Raw genomic sequence first — 16,568 nt, 5'->3', positions numbered from 1 at the left:
GGGACTGTAGTGACACCTCTTGCACTGAGATGCAGTGCCTTAGACCACTGCGTCCATGTGTGTGTGTTAACTACACTGCTCAAAAAAATTAAGAGAACACTAAAATAACACATCCTAGATCTGAATGAATGAAATATTGTTATTAAATACTTTTTCTTTACATAGTTGAATGTGCTGACAACAAAATAACACAAAAATGATCAATGGAAATCAAATGTATCAACCCATGGAGGTCTGGATTTGGAGTCACACTCAAAATTAAAGTGGAAAACCACACTACAGGCTGATCCAACTTTGATGTAATGTCCTTAAAACAAGTCAAAATGAGGCTCAGTAGTGTGTGTGGCCTCCACGTGCCTGTATGACCTCCCTACAACGCCTGGACATGCTCCCGATGAGGTGGCGGATAGTCTCCTGAGGGATCTCCTCCCAGACCTGGACTAAAGCATCCTCCAGCTCCTGGACAGTCTGTGGTGCAACGTGGCGTTGGTGGATGGAGCGAGACATGATGTCCAAGATGTGCTCAATTGGATTCAGGTCTGGGGAACGGGCGGGCCAGTCCATAGGATCAATGCCTTCCTCTTGCAGGAACTGCTGACACACTCCAGCCACATGAGGTCTAGCATTGTCTTGCATTAGGAGGAACCCAGGGCCAACCGCACCAGCATATGGTCTCACAAGGGGTCTGAGGATCTCATCTCGGTACCTAATGGCAGTCAGGCTACCTCTGGCGAGCACCTGGAGGGCTGTGCGGCCCCCCAAAGAAATGCCACCCCACACTATGACTGACCCACCGCCAAACCGGTCATGCTGGAGGATGTTGCAGGCAGCAGAACGTTCTCCACGGCGTCTCCAGACTCTGTCACGTCTGTCACATGTGCTCAGTGCAAACCTGCTTTCATCTGTGAAGAGCACAGGGCGCCAGTGGCGAATTTGCCAATCTGACATTTATTGTCAATCAGTGTTGCTTCCTAAGTGGACAGTTTGATTTTACAGAAGTGTGATTGACTTGGAGTTACATTGTGTTGTTTAAGTGTTCCCTTTATTTTTTTGAGCGGTGTATTTAACTGTATTAGAATGCTTAAAAGGCCGCTCAAATTTTAAACGTCGGTTTTGTTTTTTTTTGTCAAGGAAAATATTGGATATTGTGTCGGCCAAAAATGTCATATGAGTGCATCATTACCTCGTACCCATTGTCTGGCGTCAGATAGTGTCACTCCTACACAAAGCTCGCCCCTCAGCCGTCACAGTTCCTGACGTTCGACAATGGACTAGTACCTACATAGATCAGCCTGATAATACATGTACAGTGAATAAGTCCAAGAGAGACTTTGAGGAAAGCCTTCAGGGAGCACTGAGGTGTGCAGTTCAAGGGGAAAGTTCACCTTTGAAAATAAACGTTTGATCAATTTGACACTTACGTGGGACTGCTCCCCCAAATCTGTCTGGCTGGCTGGACAGCAGTCTCTGTCTCAAGTCATTCTGCCCACAGTTGGGAGGACCAATCAGTGCGATGGGTCGCTTTCGATTGGCTGGCTGGTGGTAGAGCGCCATCTCTTCATAGGTCAGGATCTCCTCACTGTCGTTGTCTGGGGAGCAGCAGAGATACAGACAAAGCAGGAACAAGACAGTTTTAGTTTAATTTCAAACACTATTCCTATCTTGGTATAATGAAAAAGACTTGAGCCTGAGAAAGGTTTTTAGTTGAAACGTCAATATTTATCCTGTTCTTGTCATTTCTTTGACTATATCTTGGGGTCATTCCAACCACAGTCCATTAAAGTGAAAATACTAACTTTCATAGTACATGGTCTTTTGGCTAAAGCAAGTGATCTCTCTTTCTCAGGCCTACGACTACTAGGGCTATTTTTTGCTCAGGTTATAAAATAGTAACCCGGGGTATAAGAGATATGAGTAACAGTCAATAGTGATAAGGGAAGAGTAAGTGTGAATAACTTCACATGCATAATGCATAAGCATTAAAACAAGCACAGTCTGCACATTCCAGAACCAGAGACAAACAGCCCCCCCAGCAACCAGGACTCATATTCACCAAGAGTTTCAGAGTAGTAGTGCTGATCTAGGATCAGGTCCTCCGTTCCCAATATAATCTCATACACTATGATCTAAAATACAAAACTGATCCTAGATCAGCACTCCTACTCTGAGACACTGAATACGGGCCCAGGGTACCCATATAGGTTCATTCTACACCAGTCTGCAAACATCTCTGCGACAGCACTCTACCACGCTCTACTTCCAGCCATTTGGTGCATGGGGAGTGGGACTAAGAGACTACGCACTCCACACACGGCACCAGCCATCCTGAAACTGCAATCAAATAACTGCACGACACCTGCAATATTCACTGAGTGTACAAAACATTTCTAAAATCTTCCTAATATTGAGTTGCACCCCCCTTTTGCCCTCAGAACAGCCTCAGTTGGTCGGGCATGGACTCTACAAGGTGTGAAAAGCATTCCACAGGGATGTTGACTCCAATTCTTCCCACAGTTGCGTCAAGTTGGCTGGATGTCCTTAGTGTGGTGGACCATTCTTTATACACACAGGAAACTGTTGAGCGTGAAAAACCCAGCAGCGTTTCAGTTCTCGACACAAACCGGTGCGCCTGGCACCTACTGTCATACTCCTTTCAAAGGCACTTCAATATTTTGTCTGACCCATTAGGGTAAGAATGGCACACATACACAATCCATGTCTCAAGGCTTCAAAATCCTTCTTTAACCCGTCTCTTCCCCTTCATCCACACTGATTTGAAGTGGATTTAACAAGTGACATCAGTAAGGGATCATAACCTGATCGGTCGGTCATGGAAAAGGCATGGGGGTGTGTAATATACTTGGTGAATTCTTCTGGGCTGGCTTTACCATCATTCTGCTTGACGTTGTAAAGGAGCTTCTTCCTCTTCTTCTTGTTCTTCTTAGCACACCACAGCTTTCCTGACTTCTCTGGCTCTTTATCCTCTTCTATGGTCTGCTTCATGGCCTCTCTCTGCTGCTGGAAGCTCTTGCCTACATTTACAAAGAGAAGAGATGTTGTTAAACGGTCTGATGATCTACATTGATGACCTGAGACTGGTCCAGTTTGTTAGGAGGCATTTTATTTATCCTTTAACCAGAAAAGTCACATTCAGATAGACATATTTTTTTCAAGACAGACCTGGCCAAAAAAGCAACACACACACACACACACACACACCTAAAAATAGCATGAGATAGCTTGGAAACCTCAGAAAGTTAAGTTCTCCTTAACAGTCCTTCAATCTGTGTAGAGGCTGGGTAGCGTACCTGGTACTAGCCCGGTCAGGGGCTGGTTGGTGTCAGGGTAGCGTACCTGGTACTAGCCCGGTCAGGGGCTGGTTGGGGTCAGGGTAGCGTACCTGGTACTAGCCCGGTCAGGGGCTGGTTGGGGTCAGGGTAGCGTACCTGGTACTAGCCCAGTCAGGGGCTGGTTGGGGTCAGGGTAGCGTACCTGGTACTAACCCGTCCAGGTGCTGGTTGGGGTCAGGGTAGCGTACCTGGTACTAGCCCGGTCAGGGGCTGGTTGGGGTCAGGGTAGCGTACCTGGTACTAGCCCGGTCAGGGGCTGGTTGGGGTCAGGGTAGCGTACCTGGTACTAACCCGTCCAGGTGCTGGTTGGGGTCAGGGTAGCGTACCTGGTACTAGCCCGGCCAGGGGCTGGTTGTCCTCGTCTCCGTCCCTGTAGGCCTGCCACCAGTTGGGGTCGTCCTGGCTAATGATGTGGAGGATGTCTCCCTTCTGGAAGCACAGGCCCAGTTCCCTACACGGCACGTAGGGGTCATCAGACGGGTCGTAGTCAAAGTGAGCCTTCACATGGACCTGGTGGAAAGAGGACATTCTAGAATTACATTAAGATTCACATTTGTAAATATGGTCATGTAGCAGATGCTCTAATTAAGCAATAAGGCCATATACCACAACCCCCTGAGTTGCCTTATTACTATTATTAACTGGTTACCAACATAATTAGAGCAGTACAAATACATGTTTTGTCATACAATCTGATATACCATGGCTGTCAGCCAATCAGTATTCTGGGCTCGAACCACCCAGTTTATAATCCAAAACAATGTAGTGTTCATAAGGACATATTCAGTATGTGGTGGCCCATGTGGGAATCAAAGCAACATTGGCTATGGGTCAGAACCATGCTGTCCAACACACTAAGAACCATTGGAACTTGGAACAGTGTGAATGCTACCGACAGACGGACATCACAGCCAAGGTTTGGATAGAAGCTGAGAGGAGAGGTGGTCGGAGATGTGTCTGTACTCACCAGTCTCTGATGGACGGGGTTTTTGGTCTGTACTCCCCAGTCTCTGATGGACGGGGGTTTGGTCGGTACTCACTACAGTCTCTGATGGGCAGGGGTTTTGGTCTGTACTCACCCCAGTCTCTGATGGACAGGGTTTTGGTCTGTACTCCCCAGTCTCTGATGGACGGGGGTTTGGTTGGTACTCACTACAGTCTCTGATGGGCGGGGGTTTTGGTCTGTACTCACCACAGTCTCTGATGGGCGGGGTTTTGGTCTGTACTCACCCCAGTTTCTGATGGACGGGGTTTTGGTCTGTACTCCCCAGTCTCTGATGGGCAGGGTTTTGGTCTGTACTCCCCAGTCTCTGATGGGCGGGGTTTTGGTCTGTACTCCCCAGTCTCTGATGGACGGGGTTTTGGTCTGTACTCCCCAGTCTCTGATGGACGGGGTTTTGGTCTGTACTCCCCAGTCTCTGATGGACGGGGTTTTGGTCTGTACTCCCCAGTCTCTGATGGGCAGGGTTTTGGTCTGTACTCCCCAGTCTCTGATGGACGGGGTTTTGGTCTGTACTCCCCAGTCTCTGATGGGCAGGGTTTTGGTCTGTACTCCCCAGTCTCTGATGGGCAGGGTTTTGGTCTGTACTCCCCAGTCTCTGATGGACGGGGTTTTGGTCTGTACTCACGAGTCTCTCTGATGGACGGGGTTTGGTCTGTACTCACTACAGTCTCTCTGATGGACGGGGGTTTGGTCTGTACTCACTACAGTCTCTCTGATGATCGGGGGTTTGGTCTGTACTCACTACAGTCTCGGATGGACGGGGGTTTGGTCTGTACTCACCACAGTCTCGGATGGACGGGGGTTTGGTCTGTACTCACTACAGTCTCTGATGGACGGGGGTTTGGTCTGTACTCACCACAGTCTCGGATGGACGGGGGTTTGGTCTGTACTCACCACAGTCTCGGATGGACGGGGGTTTGGTCTGTACTCACCACAGTCTCGGATGGACGGGGGTTTGGTCTGTACTCACCACAGTCTCGGATGGACGGGGGTTTGGTCTGTACTCACCACAGTCTCTTTGATGGGCGGGGGTTTGTTCTGTGAGCTGGGGATAAGGATGAAGGTCAGGGTTCCGTGCATTTCGGCCAGGATGTCGAAGACCTCGTTGACGTCCTTCCCTCTGATCTCCACTCCGTTGATCTCCAGAACCTCGTCTCCTTCATGCAGCAGCCCGCTGCGCTCTGCCGCACCGCCCTTCACGATGCGGCTTATTACCACGCTGTCCATGTCGTTACGCACTGTCGCACCCTGCCGCACATACACAGGGTGAGGAACAGAGGTTAGTGATAGATACAGGAGGGATTCAACTTTTCTGATATGAGAGATGATGGCTTTGTCTGAAAAGTGTACATTCATTCAAATGTATTTTATAAAGCCCTTTTTACATCAGCAGTTGTCAAAAAGTTGTTTACAGATACTCAGCCTAAAACCTAAATACAAGCTGTCAAATCCTCGATTCCTCCCGTCCTTGATTCGTCGCTACACTCTCAAAGCTCATTGGGAGGGGGGATCCCGAAGGGCAGGACCTTGGAGCCTCTCCTCCAATAAGCTTTGAGGGAGGAATTGAGAAAACAAAGACTGGAAGAACCGAGGATTTGACAGCTGGGACTATTCAGACAGCCTATGTCTACTCATATGATGATTCATGACTGTTGGTGTGTTTTAAAAGAGTCTCACCAGTGGGATGTCCCTGGCCTTCTCCATGCGGACTATCTTGACAGTCTCCCCTCCCCACTGGGTGAGAGCCTCACAGGGGTCAGGGGTCAGGGGCTCCAGCTGCATCTCCTGCTCCGCAACACAGTCATGGGCCAGAAGCACCGCCTGGGGAGGGACAGGGGACATAGGGTTAGCCTTACTGGGTTAACTAACCAGACTCTAGCTGCTAGATGGTTGGATGCAGAGACACAGGTTAGACTGGCACACCAAGACACAGACTCCATACAGTACCTACTGGGGAGGTACAGGGGACATAGGGTTAGCCTTACTGGGTTAACTAACCAGACTCTAGCTGCTAGATGGTTGGATGCAGAGACACAGGTTAGACTGGCACACCAAGACACAGACTCCATACAGTACCTACTGGGGAGGGACAGGGGACATAGGGTTAGCCTTACTGGGTTAACTAACCAGACTCTAGCTGCTAGATGGTTGGATGCAGAGACACAGGTTAGACTGGCACACCAAGACACAGACTCCATACAGTACCTACTGGGGAGGTACAGGGGACATAGGGTTAGCCTTACTGGGTTAACTAACCAGACTCTAGCTGCTAGATGGTTGGATGCAGAGACACAGGTTAGACTGGCACACCAAGACACAGACTCCATACAGTACCTACTGGGGAGGGACAGGGGACATAGGGTTAGCCTTACTGGGTTAACTAACCAGACTCTAGCTGCTAGATGGTTGGATGCAGAGACACAGGTTAGACTGGCACACCAAGACACAGACTCCATACAGTCATGGGCCAGTAGTACCTACTGGGGAGGGACAGGGGACACAGGGGATGTACTGGTCAGAATTACTGGGTTAACTAGACACTTTTATAGGAAACACAACATCCCTCCCTGTCCTCTCTTCACCAAACAGTCACTGGCCAGCAACACTGAAAGGCACAGAGAGCAGTCACACATTCTGGGTTAACTACTAGACTTTTACAATATGCTCACACACCAACTCAGTGGCATTGGTGTCCGGCCTGAGGTTGGAACGTAGGGGTTCGATCCCCAGGCGAGTCACACCTCTCTGCTTGCCAGCCAGCGTTAAGGCGATGGATTGGGGGGCAAGGCCATGTGAAAGACTAGCATCATGTCTAGTGGGTGCACTTGTACATCAAGCTGCCTCACTCTACAGAAACAGGAGATATGCTCCTGCCCCTATGGGCAGTTCTGGCTCAGACAAGGCTTACTTGGAGATAACAATCAGACTTTGTAGGTTAACTTTCAGTGACTTGTAAAGCAAACACACAGGTAGAGATAGGCGCATGAACGCACACATCCACAGAGACCTGTCTTTAACAGTACTGTAGTCTTTACTTCCAGAGCCCCCTGATATTCTTCTATTTCCTGCCCTGAACCTTAGTCACTGCTCTAGCCGGCTACCACCCGGTACTCTACCCTGCAGCCTAGTGACTGTTCTAGCCGGCTACCACTCGGTACTCTACCCTGCAGCCTAGTGACTGTTCTAGCTGGCTACCACCTGGAACTCTACCCTGCAGCCTAGTGACTGCTCTAGCCGGCTACCACCCGGTACTCTACCCTGCAGCCTAGTGACTGTTCTAGCCGGCTACCACCCGGTACTCTACCCTGCAGCGTAGAGACTGTTCTAGCCGGCTACCACACGGTACTCTACCCTGCAGCGTAGAGACTGTTCTAGCCGGCTACCACACGGTACTCTACCCTGCAGCCTAGTGACTGTTCTAGATGGCTACCACCCGGTACTCTCCCCGGCAGCCTAGTGACTGTTCTAGCCGGCTACCACCCGGTACTCTCCCCTGCAGCCTCGTGTCTGTTCTAGATGGCTACCACCAGGTACTCTACCCTGCAGCCTAGAGACTGTTCTAGATGGCTACCACCCGGTACTCTACCCTGCAGCCTAGAGACTATTCTAGATGGCTACCACCCGGTACTCTACCCTGCAGCCTAGAGACTATTCTAGATGGCTACCACCCGATACTCTACCCTGCAGCCTAGAGACTGCTGTACATAGAGTCATTGAACACTGATCACTTTAATAATGTTTACATGCGGTTTCACCCACTTTATATGTATACACTGTATTCTAGTCAAGGCTCATCCTATATTTATTTTCTGGATTTTGTGTGTATTTCTATTACAAGGTACTACTGCACTGTTGGACCTAGAAACACAAGCATTTCGCTGCACCTGCACATCTGCAGATCTGTTTATGCGACAAATAAATTTGATTCATGTGGAAGGAAGAAAATCCAGGAGGAGAAACATGATATAAGAAACCTTCAGTAAGTAGTAACAGACTAACAGCCATATCATCCCCTGGGGAGAAAGGCCTGGTTAGTTACCTCACTAGGTCTACCTTCTTCCTCTCCTCCATCCTCCTGTGTGTTGGGTCATGTTCAGTAGTGCACACTGTAGTACCTCCCTTATCAATCTGTTTCAAACCGTCCCTCCCTACTGAACCTGCCCTGGTGTCTCAGAGGAGCAGCAGCATCACTGGCCTCCTGAGTGGTGCAGCGGTCTAAGGCTCTGCATTGAAGTGCTCGAGACGTCATTAGAGACCCTGGTTTGATTCCAGGCTGTCACAATCGGCCATAATCGGGAGTCCCAAAGGGTGGCACACAATTTGCTCAGCGTCGTACAGGTTAGGGGAGGGTTTGGCAGGGGTAGGCCATAATTGTAAATAATAATTTGTTCTTAACGGACTTGCCTAGTTAAATAAAATAAAAAATAAATTGTAGATGTGGGGGACAGAGACAAGTCTGAGTGTAAGGGAAAGGTAGAATTGTACAGGGCTCAGGGGAAGACAGCTTGGTCACATTGCAGAAGCAGTGTACAGGGCTCAGGGGAAGACAGCTTGGTCACATTGCAGAAGCAGTGTACAGGGCTCAGGGGAAGACAGCTTGGTCACATTGCAGAAGCAGTGTACAGGGCTCAGGGGAAGACAGCTTGGTCACATTGCAGAAGCAGTGTACAGGGCTCAGGGGAAGACAGCTTGGTCACATTGCAGAAGCAGTGTACAGGGCTCAGGGGAAGACAGCTTGGTCACATTGCAGAAGCAGTGTACAGGGCTCAGGGGAAGACAGCTTGGTCACATTGCAGAAGCAGTGTACAGGGCTCAGGGGAAGACAGCTTGGTCACATTGCAGAAGCAGTGTACAGGGCTCAGGGGAAGACAGCTTGGTCACATTGCAGAAGCAGTGTACAGGGCTCAGGGGAAGACAGCTTGGTCACATTGCAGAAGCAGTGTACAGGGCTCAGGGGAAGACAGCTTGGTCACATTGCAGAAGCAGTGTACAGGGCTCAGGGGAAGACAGCTTGGTCACATTGCAGAAGCAGTGTACAGGGCTCAGGGGAAGACAGCTTGGTCATATAGTATAAACTCAGAGCAAGGATGTAGGAGAGAGATTAGGAGCCAACAGCTGATCACAGCTGAATCAACACACTCCTGACCTGAACAAACTCCCAGGGGGATACGGGTTATGCTGAGGGGGATACGGGTTATGCTGAGGGGGATACGGGTTATGCTGAGGGGGATACGGGTTATGCTGAGGGGGATACGGGTTATGCTGAGGGGGATACGGGTTATGCTGAGGGGGATACGGGTTATGCTGAGGGGGATACGGGTTATGCTGAATGGGATACGGGTTATGCTGAGGGGGATACGGGTTATGCTGAGGGGGATACGGGTTATGCTGAGGGGGATACGGGTTATGCTGAATGGGATACGGGTTATGCTGAGGGGGATACGGGTTATGCTGAATGGGATACGGGTTATGCTGAGGGGGATACGGGTTATGCTGAATGGGATACGGGTTATGCTGAGGGGGATACGGGTTATGCTGAGGGGGATACGGGTTATGCTGAGGGGGATACGGGTTATGCTGAGGGGGATACGGGTTATGCTGAATGGGATACGGGTTATGCTGAGGGGGATACGGGTTATGCTGAATGGGATACGGGTTATGCTGAGGGGGATACGGGTTATGCTGAGGGGGATACGGGTTATGCTGAGGGGGATACGGGTTATGCTGAGGGGGATACGGGTTATGCTGAATGGGATACGGGTTATGCTGAGGGGGATACGGGTTATGCTGAATGGGATACGGGTTATGCTGAGGGGGATACGGGTTATGCTGAATGGGATACGGGTTATGCTGAGGGGGATACGGGTTATGCTGAGGGGGATACGGGTTATGCTGAGGGGGATACGGGTTATGCTGAGGGGGATACGGGTTATGCTGAATGGGATACGGGTTATGCTGAGGGGGATACGGGTTATGCTGAATGGGATACGGGTTATGCTGAGGGGGATACGGGTTATGCTGAATGGGATACGGGTTATGCTGAATGGGATACGGGTTATGCTGAGGGGGATACGGGTTATGCTGAATGGGATACGGGTTATGCTGAATGGGATACGGGTTATGCTGAGGGGGATACGGGTTATGCTGAGGGGGATACGGGTTATGCTGAGGGGGATACGGGTTATGCTGAGGGGGATACGGGTTATGCTGGGACAGAGACGCAGGTGAGACACAGCGGTTGCACAGAGACACATAATTAGTCATTCCAGTAGGAATGGATGGATGCCTCACCTGGACATGTGGTGAGGAGAGCAGAGTGTTGAGCTCCAAACCCTCCTTGTGTTGGCTGTTATGAACCATAGACTGGACCTGAAGATGAACACACAGGAAATCAAAGAAAGATGAGGGATAGCAGTCACGCCCAAAACTTGAAACACATTCATGATTTACAGCTGTTCTATCTGATCAAAGAAACGCATCAAAAAGTAACATATCTACAGAAAGGTTTGAAGTATTTAAATATTTCCACCCATTTGATACAATAGGCTACATTTGTTTACCAGATTAGAGGGCATAGGGTTTGTGTTAAAACATTAAGTTGACTGGTTTTCATTTTTTCCTTGTGGGGTGAAAGTGAATTATTCTAAAAGCTGGTGATCCATGTTCTGTTGATGGGCCTTCAAAAGCCTTTAGATTGGCCCCAGGCCCAGGCCATGCAGCCCCAGCCCATACAGGCTCAGCCCCAGGCCATGCAGCCCCAGGCCATACAGCCCCAGGCCATACAGCCCCAGGCCATACAGCCCCAGCCCCAGGCCATGCAGGCTCAGCCCCAGGCCATGCAGGCTCAGCCCCAGGCCATGCAGGCTCAGCCCCAGGCCATGCAGGCTCAGCCCCAGGCCATGCAGGCTCAGCCCCAGGCCATGCAGGCTCAGCCCCAGGCCATGCAGGCTCAGCCCCAGGCCATGCAGGCTCAGCCCCAGGCCATGCAGGCTCAGCCCCAGGCCATGCAGCCCCAGGCCATGCAGGCCCAGGCCATGCAGGCCCAGGCCATGCAGGCTCAGCCCCAGGCCATGCAGGCTCAGCCCCAGGCCATGCAGGCTCAGCCCCAGGCCATGCAGGCTCAGCCCCAGGCCATGCAGGCTCAGCCCCAGGCCATGCAGGCTCAGCCCCAGGCCATGCAGGCTCAGCCCCAGGCCATGCAGGCTCAGCCCCAGGCCATGCAGGCTCAGCCCCAGGCCATGCAGGCTCAGCCCCAGGCCATGCAGGCTCAGCCCCAGGCCATGCAGGCTCAGCCCCAGGCCATGCAGGCTCAGCCCCAGGCCATACAGCCCCAGGCCATGCAGCCCCAGGCCATGCAGCCCCAGGCCATGCAGGCCCAGGCCATGCAGGCCCAGGCCATGCAGGCCCAGGCCATGCAGGCAGAATAGTAAAATAACCACAGCCTAGGCCCCAGGTTCAGCTTGGGTTATGTTCATTAGGGCACGCAGCAGAATGATAGAATGTTTTGCAATGCTAATGAGCGTTGGTTACAGATGCCTTTTAAAGATCCTAAGCACCTAGATTCATAACATATCATACAAATTGCAGCAAAAACCTACATACAGATGTGCTCAAATGTGTTGGTACCCTTACAGCTCATTGAAATAATGCTTCATTGCTCCTGAAAAGAGATGACATTAAAAGCTATTTTATCATGTATACTTGCCTGCCTTTGGTTTGTCATAGAATAAAGCAAAGAAGCTGTGAAAAGAGATTAATTATTGCTTATTCTACAAATATATTCTAAAATGGCCTGGAAACATTTGTTGGTACCCCTTAGAAAATATAATAAATACTTGGATTATAGTGATATTTCAAACTAATTCGTATCACACACATACACATCTCCAATCTTGTAAACCAGTCATTCAGCCGATTTAAATGGACAGAAGTCGTCACTGAGCAGTTTGGTATCATTGTGTGGACCACACGGAACATAGACCAGAGAAAGGAAAGGGAGATTTGTCTGGAGAAGGCACCCATCAAACCTGAGACAGCTGGAGCAGTTTGCTCAGGAAGAGTGGGCCAAACTACCTGTTAACAGGTGCAGAAGGCATCCATCAAACCTGAGACAGCTGGAGCAGTTTGCTCAGGAAGAGTGGGCCAAACTACCTGTTAACAGGTGCAGAAGGCATCCATCAAACCTGAGACAGCTGGAGCAGTTTGCTCAGGAAGAGTGGGCCAAACTACCTGTTAACAGGTGCAGAAGGCATCCATCAAACCTGAGACAGCTGGAGCAGTTTGCTCAGGAAGAGTGGGCCAAACTACCTGTTAACAGGTGCAGAAGGCATCCATCAAACCTGAGACAGCTGGAGCAGTTTGCTCAGGAAGAGTGGGCCAAACTACCGGTTAACAGGTGCAGAAGTCTCATTGAGATCTACAGAAAACATTTGATTGCAGTGATTGCCTCTAAAGGTTGTGCAACAAAATATTAGGTTATGGGTCCCAACATTTTTGCCATGCCATTTTCATTTGTTTTATTACTTACAATATTATGTTGAATAAAAAAAATCAAAAGCAAAGTCTGATTTCTATTAAACATGGAATAAACAATGGTGGATGCAAATTGCTTTGGTCAGTTTCAAGTTATTTCTGAGAAAATTGTGCATTCTTCGTTTTTTTTTGTGGAGGGGTACCAACAAATTTGAGCCCGCCTGCCCCAAATGAAATGGATGACGTAGTACACAAAATGGGGACCACTTTTGGCTTATGAGCATCACTCTCAGAACTACTGGCTGAAATTATACAAAAGTTCAATTTTAGCCAGTCAAGACAAAATCCCTCCTTTACTGTCAACTAAGCTTAACACTAAGCCTATGGGAGGTGGGGTTTTACAAGGGTGGACACAGGCAGAAAACACCCCTCATTTAATTGGTCTCCTCCAGAGCAAGGCTAATCCCACTATGGTGTTGTTTGTGTCTCTAGTATTCTGGTGACGTGGTCCACATGAGGACTGGCCAATAGGACACTCTGTACATAGGAAACAAAAAGATAATAAACAAAAATAACTGACCAAACTGGAATGCTATTTGGCCCTTAACAGAGTACACAGTAGCAGAATATCTGACCACTGTGACTCAAAACTAAGAAAAGTTTTGACTATGTACAGACTCAGTGAGCATAGCCTTGCTAAAGGCCGCCATAGCCTGTCGTCTCTTGAGAGCCAGGTCTGCCTATGTGCACACTGCCCACAAAATGAGGTGGAAACCAAGCTGCACTTCCTAACCTCCTGCCAAATGTATGACCATAGAGACACATATTTCCCTCAGATCACACAGACAAAGATTTTAAAGCAAATTTCATCTTGAGAAAATCCCCTATCTATTGGGTGAAATACCAGTGTGCAATCACAGCAGCAAGATGTGTGACCTGTTGCCACAAGAAAAGGGCAACCAGTGGAGTACAAATACCATACCTGTAGTAAATATAATATAACCTATATTTCATACTTCAACTATTTGCACATTATAACATTTGAAATGTCTATTTTATTTAAAAACTTTTGTGAGTGTAATGTTTACTGTTAATTTCTGATTTATTTCGCTAGTCTATTTCACTTGCTTTGTCAATGTAAACATATGTTTCCCATGCCAATAAAGCCCTTTGAATTGAATTGAGAGAAAGGCAGACAGAGATACATAGTGAGAGAGTGCATGAGGCCCTATTGTGAGTTTCCCTTCTAGTCCAGGTCAGTGAGTTTGAGTTCTTGATTAGTTTGGGCTCTAATGATGGGGGGAGCGGAGTACAGGAGCTGTTCTGTGCTGCTGGCTGGGGCAGAATGAGAAGAATGAGAGGACAGGAGCTGTTCTGTGCTGCTGGCTAGGGCAGAATGAGAAGAATGAGAGGACAGGAGCTGTTCTGTGCTGCTGGCTAGGGCAGAATGAGAAGAATGAGAGGACAGGAGCTGTTCTGTGCTGCTGGCTGGGGCAGAATGAGAAGAATGAGAGGACAGGAGCTGTTCTGTGCTGCTGGCTGGGGCAGAATGAGAAGAATGAGAGGACAGGAGCTGTTCTGTGCTGCTGGCTGGGGCAGAATGAGAAGAATGAGAGGACAGGAGCTGTTCTGTGCTGCTGGCTGGGGCAGAATGAGAAGAATGAGAGGACAGGAGCTGTTCTGTGCTGCTGGCTGGGGCAGAGTGAGAAGAATGAGAGGACAGGAGCTGTTCTGTACTGCTGGCTGGGGCAGAATGAGAAGAATGAGAGGACAGGAGCTGTTCTGTGCTGCTGGCTAGGGCAGAATGAGAAGAATGAGAGGACAGGAGCTGTTCTGTGCTGCTGGCTAGGGCAGAATGAGAAGAATGAGAGGACAGGAGCTGTTCTGTGCTGCTGGCTGGGGCAGAATGAGAAGAATGAGAGGACAGGAGCTGTTCTGTGCTGCTGGCTAGGGCAGAATGAGAAGAATGAGAGGACAGGAGCTGTTCTGTGCTGCTGGCTAGGGCAGAATGAGAAGAATGAGAGGACAGGAGCTGTTCTGTGCTGCTGGCTGGGGCAGAATGTGAGGACAGGAGCTGTTCTGTGCTGCTGGCTGGGGCAGAATGAGAAGAATGAGAGGGCAGGAGCTGTTCTGTGCTGCTGGCTGGGGCAGAATGGGAAGAATGAGAGGACAGGAGGAGTTTATTATGGTGTTTCATTAACACTTCTTCACAATACAGGGATTCCAGGCAAAGAGGCTTTCTCCTCAATCAAGCTTCATTAGTGGACAAAACATACAAAAAGACATTTGAAGTACTTTGTGGAGGTTCCTGTCCATTTAAAACCTCATACACGGCACAAACTCTGCTGAACGTCAAACTCACGGCTAGTAGGCTACCTAATTCAGGAAAAAGTTTCTACAACTCATACTTGATTGCTTGTGTGCATCTTAGTATGATATATATGATATATATGATATTATATATATATATATAATATATATGATATAATATAAATATATATAAATATATATAATAATATAAATACAAAAAAAATATATATATATTTTTTTTTGTATATATATTTTGTATATATTTATATTATTATATATATTTATATTTATTTATATATATAACACACATACATACGTGAGTGTGTGTGAATGTGGTATATATTCCTGTCATTGTGACACACAGACCCTCCCCAGTCCTTGCCTCTTGGCCTCAGATCAAGTGTGTATCCCTCTCATTTCCTTCTGTTCTAGTTTCCATGAAGCCTGAGGTGGGGGCTCAGCCAAAGACCAGTGGAGCGACGCACAGGTTGATTTGGAATTGAGTATACAGGAGCACTAACCCTTACTGCCTCATTCTACCACCTTCCCCAGCCCCACACCATTCTCCCCCCCGGCCCCAAACCAACCCCCCCCAGCCCCAAACCAACCCCCCCCAGCCCCAAACCAACCTCTTTCTCCCCCAAGCCAACCTCTTTCCCCTCCCAAGCCCCAAACCAACCTCTTCCCCTCCCAAGCCCCAAACCAACCTCTTCCCCACCCCAGCCCCAAACCAATCTCTTTCCCACCCCAGCCCCAAACCCCAAACCAACCTCTTTCCCACCCAGCACCAAGGCCCAAACCAACCTCTTTCCCACCCCAGCCCCCAAACCAACCTCTTTCCCACCCCAGCCCCCAAACCAACCTCTTTCCCACCCCAGCCCCCAAACCAACCTCTTTCCCACCCCAGCCCCCAAACCAACCTCTTTCCCACCCCAGCCCCAAACCAACCTCTTTCCCACCCCAGCACCAAGGCCCAAACCAACCTCATTCACACCCCAGCCCCAAACCAACCAAGGCCCAAACCAATCTCTTTCCCACCCCAGCCCCCAAACCAACCTCTTTCCCACCCCAGCCCCCAAACCAATCTTTCCCCCCAAGCCCCAAACCAACCTCTTTCCCACCCCAGCCCCCAAACCAACCTCTTTCCCACCCCAGCCCCAAACCAACCTCATTCCCACCCCAGCACCAAGGCCCAAACCAACCTCATTCCCACCCCAGCACCAAGGCCCAAACCAACCTCTTTCCCACCCCAGCCCCAAGGCCCAAACCAACCAAGGCCCAAACCAATCTCTTTCCCACCCCACCCCAGCCCCCAAACCAACCTCTTTCCCACCCCAGCCCCCAAACCAATCTTTCCCCCAAGCCCCAAACCAACCTCTTTCCCACCCCAGCCCCAAGCCCCAAACCAACCTCTTTCCCACCCCATCCCCCAA

General features: G+C 49.5%; 1 protein-coding gene across 1 annotated transcript in view; it reads right to left on the bottom strand.

Moving 5' to 3' along the window:
* The window catches only part of pals1a (protein associated with LIN7 1, MAGUK p55 family member a), a 55,199-nt gene that overhangs the window by 12,984 nt on the left and 25,647 nt on the right, over positions 1-16,568 (bottom strand). Inside the window, 6 exon segments of the mRNA XM_064953347.1 lie at positions 1,422-1,589; positions 2,889-3,032; positions 3,677-3,860; positions 5,362-5,601; positions 6,031-6,174; positions 10,645-10,722. Of these exon segments, the coding sequence (XP_064809419.1) occupies positions 1,422-1,589; positions 2,889-3,032; positions 3,677-3,860; positions 5,362-5,601; positions 6,031-6,174; positions 10,645-10,722 (958 nt within the window).

Source organism: Oncorhynchus masou, chromosome 32 (genome assembly GCF_036934945.1).
Source record: "Oncorhynchus masou masou isolate Uvic2021 chromosome 32, UVic_Omas_1.1, whole genome shotgun sequence".
Classification (NCBI taxonomy): Eukaryota; Metazoa; Chordata; class Actinopteri; order Salmoniformes; family Salmonidae; genus Oncorhynchus; species Oncorhynchus masou.
This window is presented reverse-complemented; position numbering and strand designations above follow the sequence as displayed.